Here is a 24860-nt window from a genome sequence, read left to right on the forward strand (position 1 = left end):
AAGTCATTCTCCCACATGACTGCAGGGCGTCAAAATTATTTAGTACTTTTGTTCCAGTGAGTGTACCATCAGCATATACAGACCTATTCTTAAACCAGTTATAAGGCAGGATCTGTGCTTAGAGAGAAGGTACAGTAAATAGTTCTGTAGAGAACCATTTATTCTCATTTCTGTGACAGCAATTTGACTGCCAACCAAGCCCTGAAAGCCTGATGCATGCAGAAATGCAGAATAAGTGTCAAAATACAGAGCTGGGAAAGAAGGTGACAATGCAGAGCAGACTAGTAGAACAGAAATGACAGTGTGCAGTCCATTGCTGCCACTTTGTAAAGACCAAAATAAAACTCTCAGAAGAATTTACAATACATACATCATTTATATATCCATTAAATAAAAAAATACCAAAAAAAAACCATTAAAAATTAAAAAAGAAAAAACAATTCCAAAGATAAACCTCCAGAGTATAACTTACTTAACTCACACTAGAAAGATAAACTAAAAGATATCCAACATTTATCCTTATTTCAGACAAAAAAACCCACTATTGTGAGCACTAGTCTCACCTTGTTGACCATGCACAATTGGTACAAAGTACTTGTTGAAAGAATTATAAGTACTGCCACCATAAAGATAGCTTCCACAAAAAGACAAGCAGTTACACACTACCGTACTAATTTAACCTGCTGACTTCAGTTCAATGATAAGAACAAGGTGACCTGACCAAATGTTCTGTCCGTAACATGACAGCTCCCCCTTGCAGTTAATCCTACTTGTATATATGTAATGCAGCAATCAGAAATGAACATTTAAAATGCATAAAACGCAAATGGCCTCACATTTTGAATATAAGTACACACATGCATCACACAAACACTTTCATTGTGTGAAAGCACAAGACCAGTATTAAAGAATTCTAACATGCCACTTAAATCCAGGTAACAGACTAGCGTTGTCTTTTGCTAATTCCTAGCGTAATCATCAGTACTCCCCAGAGAGGAAACGCAATGCTGAAATGCAACTACTGGAGTGAACAGTAGCAGAGGTATGTAAAAATCCTCAACGATAAACACAGTTCTGACTAATTCCAACAGTTTGAAGCAGTGTTGCTCTTCTTCCATTCTTCCACCTGTACAACGGGGGATAATGTTAGCCTATCCTGAAAATAATCTATAAAATTTTTAAGAGTGCCTCTAAAACACTGTACTTCAGCTATATAGTAACTAATGTGTACTGTGAATATTTCAAATACAGAAGTAGTAACAAAATTACTAAGCTAATCAACTTTAGTGGACTATCCTCCCTGCAAACCTGAAATAAAGGAAATCAGTAAGCCATCATAGCACAAAGAGAAGCACAACAAGAAAAGCATTCAGAAACTGCTTCTCAGAGTATGCCTAAATAACCCACCTGCTGAACTACTTGCCATATCATACAGGTTGTATCTCTGGACCCTGAAATTAAATGAATTCCACAGTAGTCTATTGCCAAGCAGGTCACAATATCTAGATAAAGGAAAGAAAACAGGAAGTTATCACATAGATATTTAAGACTCATTTCCACAGAGTGACAATGTTCATGTATCCTGATTTGCAGCCAGCATGCGTGTTCCACTGTGATAAGGGCTGATGAGACTGTTATTAAACAATGAAGTCATTGTACACCCAGGTGCACCAACCTGACTTAATCGGCCTTGCTACCTAAGAACAGCAGTCAAGCCTTACATTGAAACTACATTAAATCATCACTGCAATGACTAAAGAGACATGCTCAAGTATTTACATGTAATCACAGTTCCAGTATTCTGTTCTTATGCTGCCATTCCTTTATAACAGCTGTGCTTGTCTGCCCAAGTGAACCAACTACAATTCTTTCCAAAAAGACCAAACACTAAGGTGCAATACATAAACCCTTTCATTTCACAATATAAAGAGTTACTAACCCATGTGTCTGATGTGCTGTCCAATCAGCTTGCCTTTTGTAAGAGATGTCACTCTGATACTGTTGTCCCAGTGTCCTCCACTAAAGAGCAGTTTTGCATCATGGGATACTGCAAACAACTTAGAGGTTATCTCCAGTCCCGGTGCAAAAGGACCACTCATGTTGCGTTGTGTTCTATAGGCAAATTATGAGCCGTTAAGAGTAACATTAGTTCAAATCAATGTATTTTGCATTTCCTATAGCCTTAAAAATTAATAAAAAATTTCATCTACAGAATAGGCTTACATTAAAAAAATAAAGGTCAAATTCTGGGCCCCTGATATCCATGGCAAAACTCTCACTGCTATCAGCAAGTGAAAGTAAGATTTCAGCTTTGATCTTTTCAGTCTTTATGCAATTTGATAAATCATGTCCCTACAAAGTATTTTAACACTAAAGAAAAAAAAGGAACCTCATAAAAACCAAAAGAAACCTACCACATACACCTGAACTATACTATAAGAATGCCTGAAGACTGCCCATCTCTGATTCCAAGAGGTTTTCTGATTAATAATTAGGAAAAAAAATTAGAAGTAGCTCTAAGAACCTTGAAATGTCACTTACATAACTCTTGACTAGAACAGTATTACAGATTAGAGTATCAGAAGATGCATTCTTAGGTGAACACTCATCCAATGAAAACAGCACAATCCACTGATTATTGAACAATTACAGCATTTACTACTGTAGATGCATTCATTTGCACCCCTCCCCATTGTCTGCTTACTTGGGATTTGTCACTGTGGTATCTCTGATGAACGTAAAATAGTTGGAAATATTTTTATCATAAGGTAGCCAACCATGAGTTCCAATAATGCAGTTCAGACTTGCTGTTACCTGCAAAAGTTTGACAGAGAAACTGGTGAAACCCAGAGGCATATTTTTTACTTGCCTTTGATGGAAATGGAGTTTGCATAAAATCTAGCATAAGCTTCTTGACAATTTACCACAAAGAGAAAAACCTCACAACTCTGGCCCCCACGTATTTCTTTAAAAAAAATAATATCCAGCTCAGATGACATAATTCACAGAACAGTGCATGTTATGTTCTAGATCGGTCAAAAGGGTTGACCTACGGAGGAGGTGGGGGGATGCATGTAGAGACAAAAACCAAAAACCCCAGCCAGCCAACACCTCTGAAACATTTAATTACAATTCAGTCATTTAGTTTCAGCTGCTTCTTCTCTTCTTTGAAATATCAATTGTCAATAGTTAACACATTAATACAGGAAGTTTTTTAAAAAAATTGTACTACAGTTCTATTTCTGAGAAATTAAGAAAGGAATCTAAATATTCGAAGCTATTTTCATCAGATATTTAGAAAAAAAACACAGTAAGAATTTTAGACATGTCCAAATGCCAAATTACATAAGCACATACCACATAAAGCCAGGACAAAAAAGTTTGACTTTTTTAGTCAAAAAAGTTTGACAAAATAGGAATATTGGAAAGGAATATTCTTTCCTGCAAAACATACGCATTACTGCACAGGAGCCAGCATGCAGACCATAGGTACAGACATAAATACAAAACCACTCCTCCTTTCATCGTCTGGCCATCTGCCATAGTACCAGCACATGTATTAGTCAGTAGGAACAGTGCAGGCCTTTGGAGTGTGTATACACCACATACAGTATAGTTTAATATATGGGTTGGAAAGTCATGATAAACATAATGCCAATAACTCAATCCTGCCATTTTAAAGCTGGGCTGCATTGCATTAAGAAATTGATCCATGGTAGTGGATCAAGTGGGCAACATAAAATACACCTCACTACAACTTACACTCATGTCTAAATGCCATTTAACAAAATCAGACTGGCTTCTCTTCAGGAGACAAAATATTTATCTTATACGTGACGTTCACAGGTTAAAAGAACATACTTGAACAGGAACAGTTATTACGCAGTGTTTCTCTACAAGCTGTATGAAAAAAAATACCCCTTCTTAACTGTCTGCAGTTTAAGAATAGCATTGATACATGCAACTCACCAAGATCTCTGGGCTTCCCTGAGAAATAAAGGAACGTGACTGATTCCTGGGGACAACAGCTTTGACAATGGGCACACCATCACTGATTCCCTACAAGGAAGGACACTGTTTTACTTTGATTATATGCAAGAGCTAAAGGACAAATCTAGAATCTGTAAAGAGTAAGGCCCAAAGCCTCTGGAATCAGTCAGATTGTACAGCACTGTAAGGCACCGGTACGCACATACTCAGTTCACACAGGTATGCTTTGTCACAAACACTAAAAATGAAACCCTGGCTCTGTCCTGAATCAGTAAGTTTAGCTACCAAGTTCAGTGGGTCCTCAGATACCACCAGAGATGTTCTTAGCTTTCTTGGTGTAGTGGCTAACTTGATACTCCAACACCACTATACAAGCAGCCAGCAGATACATTTTATGGGATTCAACCTCTGTGAAGCTAACTAAAAACACAGAGCTCATTTTATACACATTGCATTTTGAAATATTTTCTTTAAATACAAAGCAAGTTTATTTCCATCTAGGTTGTGATCTTTTGTTTCAAGTACATCAGAAGTTTCAGATCAGACTTTAAAACAATTTCAAATAACACATCTACCTCTATGAAGAATGACTTCAGCTCAGTGAGGTGTTGGAAGAGATTCAGAGTAGAGGTATCACTTTTAGTGAGTCTCTGCACTACCTCTTCTGCTGACAGCCTTTGTGGATGGGGCTCCTAAGAGACAATATTTGAAGGAATATCAAATCAGACAGATTTATCTACTTGTTCAAGTCACCTTAGATACTCAGAATCTTATTGGCAAACAATGGGAAAACAGACTTTTAAGCACCTAATTTTCCTTCTGAAAGTAAATTAATTTCTTTTGAAAATGGTGTGCTATATTTTCATCAGTGTAACCTTTACAAACAGTAATGTACATGGCAAAGACTTAACATTCCTAAAATTACAAGCCATTATATTTTCTTTTTTTCAGAAGTCCTTTGTAACTCACTTGGATTTAACCACAGAGGTCTGATTGAGAGGGAACAAAGAGCATTACCTTTAACAGCTGACAGGGAGTTTGCCCAAAATTGTTTATCATCCCTTCTAAAGCTTTCCTTTCCTTCTCATCTGTTAAAGCATCCAAATCTACAGCCCCTGGATCACAAGCAGAATGATGAAGGGTAGAACAAGAAAAAAGAACATAATCCAAACAACTTATTGAGAACTGATATAGTAAATAAATGTTGCAAAACTTAACTGCAGCATTATCACACTTTACCCCAGAAAAGCCTCCAATCACTCCATATTAAATACGATCTGAAAACTCCACTCTGCACATGGAATTTTAAGTGTATCTGTATCTGTAAGTGCAGGAATTGCAGGCTTTTGTCTTATTAAATTAATTTAATATACTTCATGCATGGAGTAAGCTGCACACAAAAGCCACCCAAAATCCAGCTACAGAATTAACAGAGTAACATTTGTCTTCAATATTTGTTGTTTGTAAGCAATTTGCCTTGACTCCTAAACCACAAGAAACTTCTTCCCACAAATCATTTTAAGCGAGGAAATTACAAACTAACAAAAAACCCCAAGCACTTTTAGAAACAAAATACAATCAACTGGAACAGCCCCCCTTTAAAACAAACAAACACCAACTTTATTAACATTTCAGGTTTACAACTTCTGATCAAAACACCAATTATCCTGGTTATCTGATGACAAATTACAATTATTATGCTGCCACATTTCATCTATAATTCTGCTGCCTTACCATATGCTACTGTATGACATGCTCACAAATCTAGTGTTTTCTGTCTAATACTGAAAACCCGTAAGCCTGATGACAATGACAAGAGAGCATACTGCTTTGTACCTTCATAAGTACAATAATAGAACACATTGAGTGCCTCCACTGCAGCTGGTCCCCTCTGCTTGTAGCCAAAAATCAAATCTATCCATTCATGAAGATGAGCAGAAACATACTCAGATTCCTAAAAGGAAAAAATGCTCTTTTAAGAATGAGTACCACTCCCTTCTTGAAGTATTTACTATTTTCTGCGAAAGAAATTTAATTCCTAAACTAAAAGCATCTACAAACAAGTTATAGAGCAGAAGCATCCATGTGTGGTTAGGGCAGTAACTGCTGACTAAGAGGGAAAATTTGTACAGTGAAGCAGCACATCTAGACTATTGAAATGCAACTATGCAAGGGAAGCTAAGATGCTAGTTCCCTAATAAAATACAGCATAATCTTTAAAAAGCAGAGGAAGCCTTATCACCTAAAACCACCTAATCCTGCATTTTATCTCCTAGGGCAGAAAACTCCCAAGTGATTAGTATCTTCAAGCTCTTCCCTTTTTCTCTTTTCAACATTTTATCAACACGCAATGCTTTTAACTGAAAGTTCTAATGGTACGTGTAATGTCAAATGCAACCACAACTCTAGTTCAAATGTAGTCCCAGTATTTTACACTTAAGCCACAGTGACAACATGAAGATGCGCTTTCTTTTTCATTATTTCACATGTACAAACATCATCTTACCAGAGCTTTCCTGTGTTTATAAATAAAGTCTTCTGGGGAGTGGGCCCATTTGGGGAGAACAACATCATTTACCACCTCTTTGGATATCTGAAGCTGACCCAGGTGAAAACCTAGTGAAGAATTTGGAGAAGTTTAAGTTACTACAAAATTTTTCAAATATCTTGATTTCTCAATAAAGACTAAAAAGCATTCTTTTCTCAGCACAAGAGAAGGATATTGAAAAATTCTCAATGTGAATCTCCAATAACCCTACCACCAACATAGGAGGCAAAGTTCTGCTCTGAATATTTATAATGTTAAATGATACAGGACAACAATTGTTCAAAGCACATAAACTATTCCAACCTTAAGTCCCAATCTTAAAAGTAGCATTAATCTTTTACATACCTATCCACAAATATATCTGCATTTGCTTTGTTCTACCAGCATTAAGAGACCAAAACATTTAAATAAAGTTGTTCATAAGAATGAAGTTACTTATAGGTTTAAATGGTTGTAGAATCAAGGCTTTCAAGAAGTCTTAAATCGCACCAGCTTTCATTAGAACAACTCTTAATACTTAAATGACTTTTGAAAGTGTGACTTGGGTGTTCCCAATTTTTTTAACTTAGATCTCTAGTAGATTGTAGCCAGCAGGCTAAATTAGCAGCAGCACAAACATAAAAATCCATTTTTAAATTTTGTAATAGGTAGAGAAACAACTCCCTGTGTAGTAAATGTAAATCAGAAAATGGCTAAGAGTCTTTTATGAGAATGCAGGATGCTGTCTTTTCAATCAGCATTATATACAAGTGAAACAGCTTGCTTTTTTTTTTTTCCCTCCTTCTGAGGGATGCTGAAATCTTACATGGCTCTAAAATCAGGTGATTTAACACTGCATTGGAAGAGAACAGTAACATGCAGAAAATATACTGCTTATCTTGAACAAATGAAAGACCTCACATGTTTAAAGATGTCCAAACTATCACCCAATGAACCCAGTAAAAAGAATGCTAATTTATCTGTATTAAATTTTGCGAACTATTTAATCAGTATTAACTATTGCTAGCTTCTTTTTCAAAGATTGGATGAGCACCTCTGATATTTTACATTACGTAACCAATGCTATTTGTAACCATCCTTAAGACCCCAGTCTAAATTTTAAACATTTAGGCTGCTGCTTAACACAACTGGTGTCTTCATTAAACAGTCTGAAGCCAGCATGATGATTAAAGTAATTTCTACAAGCGCACTAAAGATTAAATAAGAAAAGTTCCACAGCATTCACAAATGGTTGCAACAATTCTTTTCTGAATAATACAAGAACAGTTTTCTGAGAAAATACTCTGAGCAGTCAGTTTATTACCATTCTGATTCTCCAGGAACTCTGGAAAGTAGAAGAACTCTGGAATAAGTTCCTTGACATCATTGGGGTTGTCCATGAGCGCCTGCCAGGTAGCAGGAATAGAGTGGAACTGCCTGTCAGCACAGTCGAATCTGTGGATCAGAAAACTTAGGTTGATCATTCCCCTCGTTAAAATGATAAGGAAGAAAAAGAAAGGTGCTGCTTATTTGCTCACAGCATACCTGCCACTTTGAAGCTGGATATGAAGCGTTGTGAAAGGTTCTACCCGAATGAGGTAATGCATGACACCAGCAGCATTCGAATAATGTGTCCCATAGTGAAATTTGTCAATCATCCCAAGGGGATCCTCAAAATTCTCATATCTAAAAAAATAAATCTTTATAAATAAAACTGAGCACTACAGCTGATTTACTTGTGGATTATATTTAGTGGAGGTAAGGATTCAGAAGAAATGATCACAGCAATCTATAAGAGAAAAATACACGGACTTCTATTAAACATGACGATTCAAATTCTGACTTAGGGAGTCCCTAAGCAGAAGACTGCTGAAAGATAGAAGCGTTCACCGGGTGAAGCCACCACATAGCTCTTGTTATACTCTGCCTAGGCATTTGCTATCAGGTGTCAGAAACTGGATAAAGTGCAAGACAGGACTGATTTTGCAGGACTTCATACAACAGACAAAAATCCCCACATCACTAAGCTGAATATTTATTATTGAAGGGACTTGTGACAGTTTCCTGCAAGATTTAAGAAAAAAAAATAAAAAATAAAAAAATAAGAGTGTGGTGTGACTGTGTCAGGATGCAGAAAAGACATTTAACACTCATGCCCATTTCCTTTTCTACTGGCAAACACACTCTGAAGTACGATGCCACCATCTGGCTGATATATTTCCTCAGTGTCACAAGGCTAGTCAAGAGAAACTACAGCTAAACATACTGCTAGAGAACCAGTTTCATTACAGTCAGGGATAGAGCCTAATCAAAGAAAATTCTCCATGCTCCAACGTTGTTCTTTTCCGAAGAAAGCTGGGTTTGGAAGATGCCTGACAAGTGCAATGTAGTATGGTAGCACACTCTCTCCCCAGGCTAGCAAAAAAGGAAGGATGGCTATACTGATGTGTGGGTCTAAGTACATGTCATTACTACCTACAGAGGAGTTACTGGAAGTTCTTGAGTTGTATTGTACTTCAAAGACAATAATCTATGCCTGCAAAAAAGAGCAGGAAGCACAGATTTAGGATCAATGCTCCCTCTCAGCACAGGCAATTCAACTCATCAGTATGATTTCATATTCCTTAACTTGAAGCAGACATTGGACACAGTATGACTCTTCAAGCTGCTGGGCAATTAAATTGTTTCTACAGCCTTTCAGGTTTTTACCTCCACAACTGAGAAACAACTCAAAATTTACAACACTATTTTTTGTCCTTTCAGTGCCATATAAACTAACTAATCTGAATGCAGCAGGAACAAGAACAACAAATCAACATTTGCAAATGCATCTGTGATGTTATAAAACTAGCTTAAAAAATTTCACTGTCACAACATTATTTTTAAAATGTGCTATTAGCCTGGAGGCTCAGAAAAACCACAGAAACAGAACTAAGTGTTCAAATACATACTTCTCTTTCACAGCCTTAGCATTCTTTTCATTTACCACCCCTATGGGTTTGGACAGATCCCTAAACACTGCAGGATTATTCAGGTCCAGTTCTTCTGAAGTATAATCTCGTAAAATCCAGGGGAACTAGAGGGAAAAAAAATAAAATAAAATCAAACATTAAAAAATTCACCTTTCAAAATATAATAATACATACCTTTGGCAAAAATTTAAAAACTATTTTTTTTTTTAATTACCACAGGATATTGAGCAAGGTCATTGTAAGTTCGTCCTGCCATTGTGTTCAGCTGAATAAGGTAGTCAAAGTTGGATATTTCTCTATTCACCCATTTCTGAAGGAGGAAAAAAAAAAAAAAAAAAAAGACGACAGTGACACAACAGAAGTGACTACATCAAAGATACCACCAGTGCAAATTACATGTTTTATCAGTATTTATCTGCCAGAGGATAGTACTGACAAGTGAAAAGCACGAGACTAAGAATGGTATGAAAGTCCAAGCTTAATTTCTCCTAAATAAAGTTTATTTTCCCTTTGTGCTCCTATATTTCATGCCCCTGATTGATGCCAGGGGATGTTTTAAATACAGGGCAGCAGAAAACTAGCAGTCTCAGAATAAAAAAAGGAGAAGAAAAACAGAAATGAAACAAAACCAAGGCAGCTAAACAGGTACTAAGAAAAAAGGGAACAGAACTCTGAAGCCCATTAGAGTTCTAAAGTAAAAACTTATTTGTAAATTCTTCTGTTGGTTAATGGTACAGGAATTTGTAAACTACCGTTGTCCTTGTGTCTTTGCTCCACTGTTATATTTTTAAACCAAAGAACAGACAGAGCTGTGTTCAGATGGGCTCAATATCTATCTGTAGTGTGATGGAGACATTTCATTACTGATGATATTTTCACTATGGAAATGTACCACATCATTGCTTTTATCATTAGGGTGATAAAGATAATAACAAAGTATTTCCAATATTTTACAAGTGATTTGTAAAGCTTCCTCCCTCAGAGAAAACAATAACTGTGGCATAAGGAGACTGAAGATAGAATTACATTTACTACATTTAAAATTTATCCATGTTTAGGGTAATACAGACATTTTGCCTTTTATATCAGCATTACTAATTCCCTTAAGACCATATTTCCTGCTTAATCTTCACAAGGGTTTTGTCAAAAGCCCCATCATGAACAGGTAGCAGGGAAAATTATTTGCACATGTAGTGAAAGAAGTTCCAAAACATGCACCCGAGATCATGGACTAAAAACAGAAGCAAGACTGCTACGTGTTTTCCATTCTTGTTAGAATACTTGTTATAATCATGTGAATAGAACCTGGTTCTACCCATTTACCTCACTGACTGCAAACACAAAACAATTATGCATGTGAAGGTTCAGGGACCAGACTGAGAGTACACAACTTGGCAGTTGCCATCTAAACTCTGGAGGGAAAAAAAACCCCAACCACTAAAATCATTAGTCCAGGACCTTCCAGGACTCCTTCAGCACAGGAAAGCTCTAGACCATTTATGCTGACGTCTCATACCTGCATCAAACCTGAGGCTTTAAAAAGTTCCTGTGGAGATCTGGTCCCAGAAATATTTGGAGAACGCAGTGACAGTATGCGACTATATACTTTGTTTCGTACCTGTTAGAAAACAGCATTAATAAAAAATTTGTTCTGGAGATTGAAGCTGACAAGTAAACAACTTCTCTGCTAATTAAAATGTGAAATAAATGGAACACAGTTACACTTCTAAACACTTCTATCTCTTGCTGCATTTGGACATGGGTGGATGTGATGTCCTTCAGTTACATAGGATATAAAGGCAACATACGTTATGGGGGGGTTTTGTTTGGTTGGTTTTTTGCAGATGCTACACAGAAAATCATCATTGCCACAGAAGTCTTCCAGGAAATACTGCTGCTGCTCAAGTAAAATTGCACCAACATTCTCCCTACAAAACTATCGCAAAGATTACTTTACTCAAAAAAAAAAAAAAAAACCCCAAAAAAAAAACCCCACACCACACCCAAACACCCAAAACCCCACACACTTTATAGGAGCTATTCATAAACTGACCTACTAGTATGTAACTGAACCTAAGTTCTGAGATTTATCTTAGTCCCACATAAAAGGATTACTGACATTATCCTTGGGTTCTGAGGGCCGTGGGGATGTTCACTAATCCTAAACAATGGAATATAGAAATAGCAGAGATTTCCAATGTTGTGGTAAAACAGAAAGTCTCCTTTGCTTTATAATTAATTTGCTCAGAATATTTGAAAAGAATGCATGGGCTTCAGGATATTTAGATTACTACAAATGTAATTTTACTTGAATAGTTGTTATTGTAACAGAGAGAGACAGGAAAAAGAAGATTGTTTTATCCATCTTTTCACAACTAAGCAGTTTCTACATGCCAGATCGGGGTTTTCGCAGACTGCAGTGTAATTTCCCATAATGGCTATATCCAGCAAACCTTTTGCCGCTAGTCTTACAGTACTATGAAAGACACAAGATTCAAATAAGACATAATCAATAACCTTGAACTTGAAACTTGTGCTAATTATATAAATCATGGAGATTTGGGAAAGCCATACCTCCTTATTGAAGTTCAGGAAATAGTTGGTTTGATCTGTAAGGAAGATCTCCAAAGCTGACCTCCTCAGGTTGTACCGACGCAAATGTATCTCTCTGATTTGAGAAAGGTGCCACTTGAAATCAAAACCTACCCCTAGGAAGAGCACTTTGATTAATGACAAGGAATATATCAAAACCTTTTCATAATGCAGTTATCTATAGACATATAGAGAGAGACATAATGCAGTTTCATTTCCAATCACCTCAGTTATTCCTAGAAAAAGTAAACTTTATGTGTGGCTTGATTAACTGTTTTGCTGAGAAAATATTAATTTCATCTATTGTTCTGCTGAAAGATGCAGCAGGAAATATCTGATGGAGTGTAAAATTTATTTTTGCTGTCTGATCAAAGACACATTATAAATGTGTTCTGTTGACAAGACATGAACCAAACCCCTTTTCTTTCTTGAATGGGTTCAAAATAAAAGCTTTTATGTTTAGAGTTACCAAACAGATAACTTCTTGATACACTGCTTTAGAAAATTTTACCATTATTGGTCAAGCAATTCAGTTCACTACTCTCACACTCAACTGTGTATATTCTATTAAAGTTCAGTAAATTAATATAGGTGATTAATGTTTACATAGTACTACTATTTTAATCATTACTTACTATTACTTTTTATATCAATGTATGAGTGACACATTATTTGTCAGAGAGAACAGGGAGGTGCCATTTAGGCAGCAAATTAGAGGTAATGACAGTTTCTTAGTCAGCAAACTTAATTTTAAGAAATACTAAGAATAGTGAATCAATTTAGCAGCTCAGCGAGTACAGTTCCAGGTTCCTGATTCTGAACAGATCAGCCAGCCACTGACCACTAAGCAGAATATCAATTTTAAGTACAGATCCACATCTTGTCTCTTCACAATCTGTTTGATGCTCAAAAAAAAAAAAAAAAAAAAAAAAAAAGGTCAAACTCAACCCACTAAAAACAGAATGCTGAACTGCACTGAAAAGAAAAAGATAGTGATAATGCTCACCTTCCTCTTTTTCAATGCTACAATCAAAGAAATAGATGTGCTGGGTAGTGACCTCCAGCCTGCCAGGTATCACATCAATTACTGTAATGAGTTCACAGTCTTCAGACAGTATTAGCTTTTCTTTCTGGCTTTGCTCATCCTTCTCGTCCCTACAAAAATATCACTAAGTGTTACAGGGTTGGGCAGATTATACAGTTGCTTGGTACTTGTTAAAGAGTTCAGTTCAGAAAAGAATCAAATTTGAATGACATTAAAAGTACAGCATAAATAATCATATGAAGCTACTTCCATCAGCAGTCTTGAATGTTTCAGACTAGACTACCAGACATCATTTCATATAGCATCACTCTTCAGGCTTGGTATTTCAGTCTCAGGCACAATGGACTTGACTGGACAAATTTACACTGTTCTATCCAGCTGTACTTACAAATTGGAACTAGCTGCTATATCTTCTTCCGGTAGTTCAAGAACATCATCTTCCAAGTCACTCACTTTCACCTGCTTCACCACCTCCAGAAGCAGAGACTCACTAGAGGGCTGTGTCTGGTGCACACCTATCATAAAGAGACAGCTGGGCTCAGAATAATTTTTGCTATACTTTTGGAAAGCTGAACTTCTGAGTGTATCTTCTGCAACTGAATGCTGGTTTTAACTGGAGTAAGAAGCAACCAGACTTGAATACTTTTGGGGGCAAGCAGAACAATAAAAATACTCCCTGAACTACACTGAAATATATGTCAAATCCTCATAGTATTAAGGGAAGACAAACACATTCAAAAATTTTAAACGGAATTCTGATGTGGACATTTCAAATAAAGTATTTTGCAGTGTTCTGCCAGACACTGTCAAAGCACACAGATTTCATGGAAATACACTGTGTTTGCATTTTGCCTACTTGGGCTTACAAGAGTGTTATTTTTTTGGGATTTAGTCTTGATATCCAACACACCTAACTTAAAGAACTGTTTACACCAGTAACTGAGCTGTTTGGCACATTTCTGAAACAAAATGCTTCATATCTATATATTTTAATTGTAAGCTTTAAAAGTTTTTACGCAAATACTGTCTGCTTACTCAGATCTCATTGTTTACTTTTCTTGAAAAAATAATCCTATGCCAAAAAGCTATGTGGCCGCTTATTTTAAAACAAAGGAGTTCTTTAATTTTTCCTTCCCCGCCCCGCCCCCCCCCCCCCAAAAAAAAAATACAAATTTCAATGAAAAAGGGGAAATAAATTCTACTCAGTAGGTAGACACTGTTTCACATCAAAGCACCACTCATGTTACACATTTTACTATAGAGCAAATAAAAATAAAGATTTAAATATCTACCATACACTAATTCTTAAAAACAAAAGGTGAAGTGTGCATCTTTCTTCAGTAAAGACTGGAGATTTCCAAGTGAAACAGCAAATACAATTTTACCTAAATTATCTCTCAGGTCACTAGCATCCTGATGAGAGTTGAAGTTGTAATTCTGCACTAGTTTTAGCCTCATACGTGAAAAATTTTCCACATTTGAAAGTTTCCAGTGAATAGGATGCTGTTTCCTAGGAAAACAAGAACATTCATAAAAAACAGTTAAAAGAAGGTAGAGACTTGTAAGAACTGATTACGAAAGAGTACAAATTTAGAAAAACACTTGTCATCCACTCATGCATTGTCAAACACAAAAGCAATAAACTGCATTTTAATTTTATATTTCGTATTGCAGCTCTGATCATCCTAAAACACTTTGTAAACAATTTATTTCAGTAGAAAATAAATACCGTTTACACTTTCAATTAAAGACAATTAAAAGACTAAAGTAAAGAAAAATTTATCCAGAACTTCCCCAAAAGCTAAGACAGGCAAAATATGTTATTTCAAAGTGAAATTAGCTTCATGCATAAAAACTCAAAGTCTTTATTAACAAGCGTATTCTCTTTTCCAATAGAACCACCAATCTCATAGGATCTCTCAAAAAGTTTTTGCAATCACTTTAAAGATAATTAATTTTTATTTGTCACTTAGCAAGAAAACCTAGTATCCAGGTAATCAGCTCAGCATTACACTTCAGACTTCACACTTGCATAGTTAAATGCAGGAAACACTATAAAAGACGCATTCAAGATTAACTTCACATCTCAAGAATCAAAGTCAAATTGATACTGTTCTAAAAACACTAAACAGTAAGCTAGTCACGTGAGCAAATTCCTTTTAAGCATATCTGGTTTAAGAACTTTACTCTTACATTTCAGACCAAGGACCACGTTCAGAGAGCAAATAAAGCTGGGCTGCTCTCCACTGTCTCAGAGTAGCTGTGTGTTGACTGTGGAGTTGCTTCAGCATACTGTTGTACCGCAGATTTTCCTGTCGAGCCTTTCTGCTGAATGGTTCCACAAAATGCTCCTGAAAGACCATTAACAATAAATCTAGCATTGAAATAACTCTGACCTTCAAAAACATGCTTTGTGGCTTGCAAGAATTCTCAGAAATTAAGAAGGAACAAACAAACTGGAAAAACCTTCTGAAAATGTAAGATGATGCTAAATTTGAAAAAGCTTAGTTTGGGAAGAAATGGCACCAAACCTCAACTTAAAACATGTGAAGAAAGCGTTATCTATCAATGCTGAATTCATATGAACGCAATTTTTCACCATGAGAAAAGTGGTCAGTATTGGAAATACTATTATAATAGGTAGGATTTAAGTTCTGGTATTCTAGAATGTGACTCACATTGTATTCTTCCTTTAGCGGCTTGAAAAAAAAAAAAAAAAAAAAAGACTTACTACAAAGAGCCCTTATTAAGAAGGCAAAGGGAAAACCAGAGATGGCTAACTAGTTGCTGTAATTACCAGTTAATTCTAATGCCTAAACTGAGTCTGGATCTTATAAAGAAAAGTCAGTTCAGAAACAATTTTTCCACACATTAAATATGATCCATTCTCTGTTTTAAATTTAAATGTTTCCATCGTATTGAAGTAGCGTAAAAAAAAAAAAATAATCCCACTGACTCATCTCATAATGGAGAATTTTTAATAATTCAAAACATCAGAGTAGAAGATGCAGCTTATCGCTGAGCTTAATTCTAGGTTGCCGTACTATGAAAAAGGCCTACTGTCCTAATATAACTCTGCTTACAGATAAGACTCTTAAAGAGAAAGAACAGAATTAAAAGACATATCCTACAAGTGTATATAGTCACCTGCCTATAAAATCTTAAAACAATCAACCTGACTGCAATAAATTGGATCATCCTGGAACTTATTTTCTCCATCTTTTAGAAGGCAACTCCTGAGATAGTCCTTCCAAGAGAAACTTGCACTCACTCAAAACCTTACCTGAAATTTAAGCTTACTTTCTCCTCTCTCCCGGTCTCGCCTGTGCATGTTCACCATAAATGCTTCATAACAATCCTTCCAATAAAGTGCCATCTGCTCATGATCATGTCTGAATGAATTATCTTCATACTGCTTCATATTTGGTATAATCTGGTTCCACCAAAACAAAACAAAAAGCACAACATGATTTCTGAGTTGTTCTGCTTTCCTGGCTAAAAAGAGGAAGAAAATCGTACACAAAGCATCTACTACTTACATATTTGTCAATATAAACTTGCCACTCATCAGAGCTGCAGTATTCTTGAAAGTCCTCAAAGAAAGATGGGCTGCCATTGGTAGGAGGCAGTGAAGGGAGATGCAGGTTCATGAAGAGAAGTTCATAGATCTTGGATACCAATGTCCGAACAAGAGGAATCAAAAATGAGTAAGTTTCTGTCCTCTCTTCAATTGATCTGCTCAGGATGCCTTCCAGCTTCCCCAAGAGGTAGCATGCTTCAGGCTGACTCTCAATTACTTTGGTCTGAAGGAGGGTGTTCAACTTGGCTGCTGCCATAGCACAGACCTACACAAACAACGAAAGATGAATGCAATCCTCAAGGTAGTAATTTTGAGCATCTACCTTTTTAGCACATGACTACATACATATTGTGGCTGCATCCCAGGTACCCTGCAGGCATACATGCATCAAATATGGACACTATTAACTTATCCTGCAATAAGTTTTGTGACCAAACCTGAGTCAGCTGCAACCCCAAAGTCACACAGCTGCATTAATATAATCACATACCTAAACTAACAACCTTGGCTTTACATGAAGGGCTTACATCCCAGGCACAGCTCTGCTAACTTTGTTCCAAATGTTGATTTGACAGAACAGTCCAGGTTCACATGCACTTAATGTAGATAAACCTGAAAGTGCTGCTAAATGTATTTTATGGTAGAAACAAAAAGTCATGATCAGAATCACTACCTTACTGCCACTAATGCCTACATAGTTGCATCTTCAAACAGCTTGTCCTCTACCTCACACTCAGGAGGTGCACACTGACAAGATGGTGGAGTAAATTAGCAACTGGTAAGAACTAACAAAATGTCTTCCCTACCGAAGGATGAAGGACGCCCATCAGTCTACTCATTGGTATGGGCAGCTCCCCCATAAACCACAACACTTACATCAAACATGCACTTAAAACACAGTACCACTTAGAAGAATTTGCAACAAACCTGTAAGTTATCTTGTGCAATGAATCCAAGGAGCAACTGGACTTGCACCTGTGAAAGCCTAATTGCTTCTAGGCCAGCAGAGTACCAGACTGACAGGCTATCCATGAGAGTCACTAGTTCTTCCAAGAGCTATTGTAAAAACAGAACATTTGCAAGAAATAAAATTAACAGCTGCTACTCCAACTGGTGACACGAAGAAGAGGCTGCATTCACACTTCTAACTTACCCAAACCCAGAAAATTATCCTAGGACACTGCAGTTAAACCAGTAATTTGAAACAACTCCCAACTACAAAAATCTATCTAGCACAGCATGTTAACTCGAGTATCTCCCCTGAATAAAGCCAAAACCAGCATACAGTATATATACTTATGTTTTTCCTATAATTTAACTCCAGTAAATGCCATTTCCTTAGAAAAGTTAAGAGACTTCACAAGCAGGATTACTACACTTGAAAACACACTATTATTAATAGCACAGATACCATACCAAATTGTAATTCCTGGGTTCAGTATATATAGGATTTCATTTCATTCTTTTGCTTTGTATTTTAAATTATTTGACTGTACTGTGAGTATAATTTACCAGTGATAGCAGCATGTACAGTGCCCTAGAAGGAAAACAAGGCTTCTTTCATGAGGATCTGATTTAGCAAATGCTTGAAACTTCGTAACAACTATTAATGTATTTTAAAAAATAAAAAAACATAATTTAGGAGGCACTCCTTTCTGTCAGTTTTTTCATACAATAAACAATACAAACTTTGTGAAATGCATTCACAACAGAAACAGCACATTTCACTCTCCAGACACGTTTGCTTAAAACTAATATACCTTGACACATTCCCTAATAAAATTACTCAAATGGACAATCATTCTTTTGTTAAGCCCCAGAATCACATGAATGGTTTTGTGGCAGACTGAAAACTGTCCTGCTTAGAATATTACATTGCTTTAAATTCACCTCAGACACAGTGGAAGATAATGTATGAAAGTACTGTTATTTTCAATTCAGAGTTGGCAATAAGCACAACTCTCATTGGTCTAAAGTTCAAATCTCATTTCTACCCAGATTTCACAAAGCTAGATCAACAAAAATTTAAAAGCTTTAAGATTAAGTGATATTTACTTATAAGGAGACAATTTGGAGAACAGCTTAGGAATTACTGTGTCGACAACTGTTAACATTACAGTTACAAAGACACACCCTTAAAGAACCTGATTTCTTTTAAGGATTTATCAAGATATAATGATGGCTTCCATACAATACCTCTCCCCCTTTAGCCTTAAAAAACAGAAAAGCAAGGACAACTCAGTGAAGGAAGCATGACCACTGCCAGAAGTCACATAAACATTGAGGCAAATTATGGGTGCCTACAACATATGTCAAGAAGGCAGAAGAAACAGCCAGGTGACAGAAAGCTTCTTTACCTTACTACTTAGTCTTTTCTAGTAATTTTCTTCCTCAGACCTCACATTTCTGATACATAAAATTGAGCTATTTGCATACAAATGCACAAAATCATGTTGAAACTCCAATTATGGGTCACAGTCCAAAAGCGATATCTCTCAGTTTGCAATTGACAAGCAAGAGTTTTCACTGGTCTTTTATTCAGGGCGTGCAATGAGTCATACATACTGATAAATTGTGCAAAATCTGCTTAGGCTACAACTGACAGTTTCATTAGCTCCTGCATTTTTTAAGTATTTTTCCAGTCTGAAGAGACCTGGATTTTCAATAAAGAGTATGACTTACAGGCCTACTTAATTTGCACAATGAACTACATTCCCTGTAGTAAATATTCACACTTTTTTACTCACTAAGGGGCAATATTAATCCACTGCACTACGAACCCTTACTCTGTAATATCTAGTTTCAAAACATGTGCCTAGAAGGGATGACTGTATTCAAGCTGACAACTGTTTCATTACTATTTCAGGCTATATACCGTCCTTCCATTATGCAGTTACTGTACCTTTTCTGTCCATAAATTTGAATTAACTAGTCCTTCTGCCTGCAGGAAATCTTGTACAATCAGCAAGAGCTTGAAGGCATTTTCAGCATGTGTAGGCAGAGCTTTTGAATCTCTGTTGTCAGTGACTGACCATTCTAACATCTTCTCCAGCAAGCTGCATGAAAAACAAAATCCCAGAGCAATTACTGCAAGTTCTAAGTGTAAGTGGCTTTAAAAAAATCCAATTAAGTATTTAATTGAAGCTCTTAAGTCTGCAGTGATTTAATGGCAGTCTTCTCAATAAGCCAATGAGGTAAAAGAGATTTTGAGAGGCTTATGAAACCTGCAATACAGTTTCAAAACCTTATGGCCACATGACACTACTAAATGGGCAGCGGAATATACTTCTGATAGCATGTGAAGAGAAAGGAAAGAAAAGTACATCTTGCCGGGAAACACCCACCCCTCCCCCAGCTTCACTAATGCCCCTTACTTTTTCTGTTTTTCCTCAAAAGGGATGAAAGGGCCTGTCCTTGAAGTGTACACTCACTTGAGTTTTATTTCATCTGAAGGTCGCAGCAACTCATTAGATATCCCCAGTTTGGTCAGCGCAGAAAACACCTGTCCTCTCTCAATCCAAGCAGCATCGTCAGATTTTTCAATGCCTTTCCACATTATACACAGCAGGATGTCTGTAAGTAACTGTATGAGTTCATTATCACCCCCCTACAAAAGAAGAGAAATATTTACAGCCCTCCTAGTCTAGAAAAACTTTCAAGATGTTTCTCGTTCATCACAGTCCCTATGCTTGCACGCTTCAGCATTTCTGAAAACTCTGCAGTCTAAAGACCAATTGCTAAATATATGAAAAGGCAAATATAAGAGACTCTGCCTTGCTTATATGTTGTAATACATACTGACTTCACTTTGACATCATTATTTCAACCTGACCTTTAGATACCCTTGATTTTTCCACAGCAGGTCTGCTCCACACCTCCTTTGGAAGTTAAAGTGTGTTGAAATACAGAAGGGAGGTGGGGGAGTTTGTAGTCTCTTCTTGGTTTGTTTGTGGTTTCATTATTTTTTTTTTTTTTTTAACATCAAAGCTATTCCAACTAGATAACCAAAAAAGGTGGCACACAGCAAAAGGAAATATCCCTACTATATATATAGCACTAAGAGTGCTATATTGTTTACTTTTCTGTTGGAAGATGGGAGGGACAAAAAAAAAAAAAAAAAAAGGACAGTAATTATCCACTAGAGAGATGATTAAAAAAATGAAAAGGAATTGCAGACATTTGGATAAATTAACTGCGTCGGGAGTGAATTACTTACTCCTTGGTTTTCAAATAGCGAAAGATCAGCAGTGAAGCCCATGTCGTTTATAACACCCAGCTCTTTGTCATGGTGCCCAGAGAATGGTTTTGTGCTCTCTGTAGGTGATGGTGTGCTGGGCTGGCTATCTGTCATCTGATTCACCATGTCACCCAATTCGTAAGAGTCAACACTGGACAGATCTAAACTCAAATGTGAAGGGTTACTGTGCCACAATTCTTCACGGTCCTCTGACCTAAAAGACATCTCTGCTGTAGGCGCATCTTCCAGGGGCATAACAGAGAAATGAGCAGGGACATCCAGGGATTTGTTGTCTTCTAAACTCCACTGATCAAACAGACCATTAACAGATGCAAAGCTGCCAGGTTTATCTCCATCTGTCTTATCAGGTTGTTTCTGAAGCTCTCCAGCAGGAGGCTTTTTTTCCTCTTCCCTTGAGGAATCAGCCCTGCTCTCTTTAAAGCCAATCCGGACCTCTGAGTTTTCTTTCAGGAACAGTCTAATCAAAGTGTCCTGCCAGCCCAGCTGCTGAGAAATCTGTTGTGCTGCATCCAGTTGGGAATGCAAGAGGTGCAAAACCTAAAGACAGGAGAAGATATCCCATACCTACACATTAATTTTAGCTTGTAACTGCATTCATTCTAGCTTTTCAACTAGACATTTCATGATCTTACAACTTTTTTGCATTTTTTTAGAACCTTGCAAAAGAGCCACAATTGGTTAGTAATAAGCAAAGAAGCCACAAAATCATTCTTCTCATTAGAAATATAATTGCTAATGAGATTTGAGGAAAAAGAAAAAATTCTCAGGAGTAGGCAGGAAAAAAAAAAGCTATCAAAGCATACTGGTAAGTGTCACATTTCAGCCACTCTTCTGCAACAATTCTTGCAAAAGTCAGTTATCACAACTAATAATCCTATTCAGCCACTACAAAAAAAGAAAATCTAAAACAGAAAATATGTTTGATTAGGAACTATTAAATAGATAAAATTAAGAAAGCTACAGTATTAATAGCTTACCACTAGTGTACATCATCATTTCACTTTTTTCACTTAGAGAAACCTAAATAGACAATTAGTGCCTCACAGCTACATTGAGTACTAATTCCAATTATATGAGCCAGAGAGCACTTAGTTTAGGAAAAAGTCACCGCTTCTTCCTGTCTCTTCCCTGCATCCACAACCACTCTTTTGAACTATAATATTTTCCATCAAAATAATGTATTAAGAACAAAAACAAAACTGTTATCATTGTCTTAAGCATCCTTTGAGAAAACTCAGTAATTCAAGGAGTCTAATAACTTGTATTTTCTACAGGCTGGAGAGAATAGAGAATCATGAGAATCTAGAAAATTAAGAGAATCTTCTAGAGCAAAATGAAGCTTTTCTTTTTGGTTTGGTTTTTAAAAGGACCTGAATTAAAAAAAAAAAATCAACATTAAGTGACAGATGTGCTTAATTTTTAACATAAATAATTGCTAAAGGAAACAGTAGCAACAAATACCACCACTGTGTCTCAAATAAATAATTAAGATACCACACTGTACAGCTTATGGTCTTAAAGAACAGAATTCAAGTTTTAAAGACGACAACTAACCTTTCTACAGATAACCACTCTCACATTTATATCTGATCTATGAGCCAGATGCACTATAGCTATGAGATCTTTATAATTCACAGCAGGATCTGTAGGGGAGAAAGAAAAAACAATACAAACAGTGTCATGCAAAAGAATGTAACAGCTAAATATTTAAAATTGCCTTGGAGGTCACCTTTACAGCCAAGGGTAGTAAAAGGAACTACCTTCAGAGAACTAAATTTAGAAGACATTAGCTGAAACTAATGGGAACTTTGAATGGAACAGCTTTGTAAGGTAACAGTTCTGGTTTTCCTAACAAAAACCAAGTATGCTTGCCTCTGAGCACTAATGGTAGACACAACACTTGCCAATTACCTGCATATAGAACTTGGTTAAGGAGGTTTTTAATCAGAGAAACAGTAACTGGTGATTCATTCAGAAGGAGTCCCAGTCCAGAGTATCCCACTTCTCTGAGTCTCATACGGTGCTTACTACGTTCATAAACTTTAGTACATTTCAGCATCTCTTCCACTATCTGCAAGAAAAAGTACACACAAATGCAAAATAAAAACAAGGGAGCATCCAGACCTCTTAAACTTAATTGTGCACTATATAACATGCTGGTCCACTGCTTTTCAGGTTTACTTTGTACGCCAACTCAAACAACATGGACCTATTATTTTTTTTAAAGATCCAAATACTTTATTTCAAGAGAACACCAATTCCACTGTGACTATGGCAGTAAAAAAAAAGCCATAACAGAAGACAGAAGAAAAAATGAAAACTTTGATGATTACTATCTTTGCAATTACATACACTTCTGCAGTCAGACCATCGAAAAATGCAAATTTACATTCAATTGATTAATTTAAGAACTTATAATTCAATTCATTACCTTGAACACAAGTTCTCTAAGCCTGTCAGAGTACCTCTGATGCAATAACAGTGCATAAAGAATATCAGCATTCCCTGGTTCAAAAAGCAATAAAAAAAGCTGGTCTGGAGTTGGGCTAGAATGAAGTAGGCTGAAGAGAACGTCCAGAATTCCACAGAGCTGCAGAATTAAGACAACTAAATTAATCCACAGTTCATTCAGGCTTCATGGTCTGTTTAGGGAAAAATTTATTGGCTTTTAAATTTTACTCTTTGCTTGCTATAAAATAAACATTTTGTCTACTCAATATTACTGCGTTTAAAATTCTGGGTTTTTGAAACATTTTTTCTATATAGAGAACAACTTATCAAACTGTAATTAGAGCTACAAAGCAAGTTCAATTTCTGTTGATGTCTACAAAATAGAAATGGCATCATTACAATTTCTGACCAGTTCAAGTCCAATTAATCTGGTTTGGTAAACTAAGAGAACTTTCCTAATGCCAGTATTACACATCATGTGCTTTCTGCCCTCTTCAGGAGAAAAAAAATAACCAGCAAAAATATGGCCAGCTGCAGAGCATTTACTCAGGTTTCCGATGTGCTTCTATAACCAGCCCCAACTACAACTAAACAGAACCAGGCATAATTAACACTTCGCTTGTGGTCTTTTTTTGTGCGTATGTGCCCCCCACCCATCCCTTTTAAGCACACAAGACAAGATTTCTAAACACCAAGAAGAAAAATCAAAACATGAGCAGTTTAAACTATTAATTTATGCCATACTGGATACCTGCTCCTCCTCAGTGGTGGCAGCTATGTATCCTACAATGCTCTGTATTTCTTCATGTGTTCCACCTTTGCTCAGGAAATATTTGATCAGTCCATAGAGGGATGTCCGTATTGTTCTAAGGTCATCAGGAGCCAAATCGCTGTCTTTGCAGCCACTCCTATACACCGACAAAGACAACCTAAAGAAGCTCTTCATGACACATTAATAGCTATTTGATCATGCTAGTTCTGTAATTTTTCATCTACCCAGATATCATGGCACAAGCTATCAATTTTTACAGATGTAATACAACTGAATAGTAATAACCAATAGTAGATTAGACTTACTAAGGCTATAAAAGCCCTGAAACATAGACTTGTACTGACTTGATACAGGTCAGGATTTCAGGTTCCCCCCTCCCACCTTCTAAAGGAAAAAGCAAGGTCTCTAGCCAGTCTTTCTCCATGACATAAGTTTATTCATAAGCAGATATAAATCACCAAGACTGAAAGCTAAACTTTTAAATTCCTAAGAAAGTCCTAGTTCAGTAAGTACAATATTCCACAAGGATATAAAAGAATTTAAAATTATAAACATCCTCTCTTTTCATAATGGTAAAAATCCTCCATTTTGTAATTTTAATGTTGCTTCCAAGCACTAACATTGACATATATTTTATAGAATCCTATCATAAAAATTAAAGCCAAGGAAAAGT

The 24860-nt window shown here is 36.4% G+C and overlaps 1 protein-coding gene across 7 annotated transcripts in view; it reads right to left on the reverse strand.

The window, feature by feature from the left end:
* Positions 1-24860, reverse strand: part of NBEAL1 (neurobeachin like 1) — an 89294-nt gene that overhangs the window by 12819 nt on the left and 51615 nt on the right. For all 7 annotated transcript variants that reach the window (XR_003554288.2, XM_055813068.1, XM_055813069.1 and 4 more), the window contains 28 exons: positions 24167-24323; positions 23396-23554; positions 22876-23035; positions 22519-22607; positions 20923-21501; positions 20138-20313; positions 19609-19762; positions 17634-17762; positions 16666-16971; positions 16410-16559; positions 15320-15477; positions 14512-14636; positions 13515-13641; positions 13088-13236; positions 12064-12197; positions 11006-11107; positions 9704-9799; positions 9469-9593; positions 8063-8203; positions 7842-7972; positions 6497-6606; positions 5827-5944; positions 5008-5105; positions 4566-4682; positions 3970-4059; positions 2705-2814; positions 1940-2112; positions 1408-1502 (listed from right to left, as the gene is read on the reverse strand). Coding sequence is in view for 6 of the 7 variants with exons in the window: in XM_055813068.1 (XP_055669043.1) it covers positions 1408-1502; positions 1940-2112; positions 2705-2814; positions 3970-4059; positions 4566-4682; positions 5008-5105; positions 5827-5944; positions 6497-6606; positions 7842-7972; positions 8063-8203; positions 9469-9593; positions 9704-9799; positions 11006-11107; positions 12064-12197; positions 13088-13236; positions 13515-13641; positions 14512-14636; positions 15320-15477; positions 16410-16559; positions 16666-16971; positions 17634-17762; positions 19609-19762; positions 20138-20313; positions 20923-21501; positions 22519-22607; positions 22876-23035; positions 23396-23554; positions 24167-24323 (4258 nt within the window). In the remaining variant the exon portion in view is untranslated. The remainder of the gene's footprint in view (positions 1-1407; positions 1503-1939; positions 2113-2704; positions 2815-3969; positions 4060-4565; positions 4683-5007; positions 5106-5826; positions 5945-6496; positions 6607-7841; positions 7973-8062; positions 8204-9468; positions 9594-9703; positions 9800-11005; positions 11108-12063; positions 12198-13087; positions 13237-13514; positions 13642-14511; positions 14637-15319; positions 15478-16409; positions 16560-16665; positions 16972-17633; positions 17763-19608; positions 19763-20137; positions 20314-20922; positions 21502-22518; positions 22608-22875; positions 23036-23395; positions 23555-24166; positions 24324-24860) is intronic.

This window comes from Falco peregrinus, chromosome 8, assembly GCF_023634155.1.
Source record: "Falco peregrinus isolate bFalPer1 chromosome 8, bFalPer1.pri, whole genome shotgun sequence".
Classification (NCBI taxonomy): domain Eukaryota; kingdom Metazoa; phylum Chordata; class Aves; order Falconiformes; family Falconidae; genus Falco; species Falco peregrinus.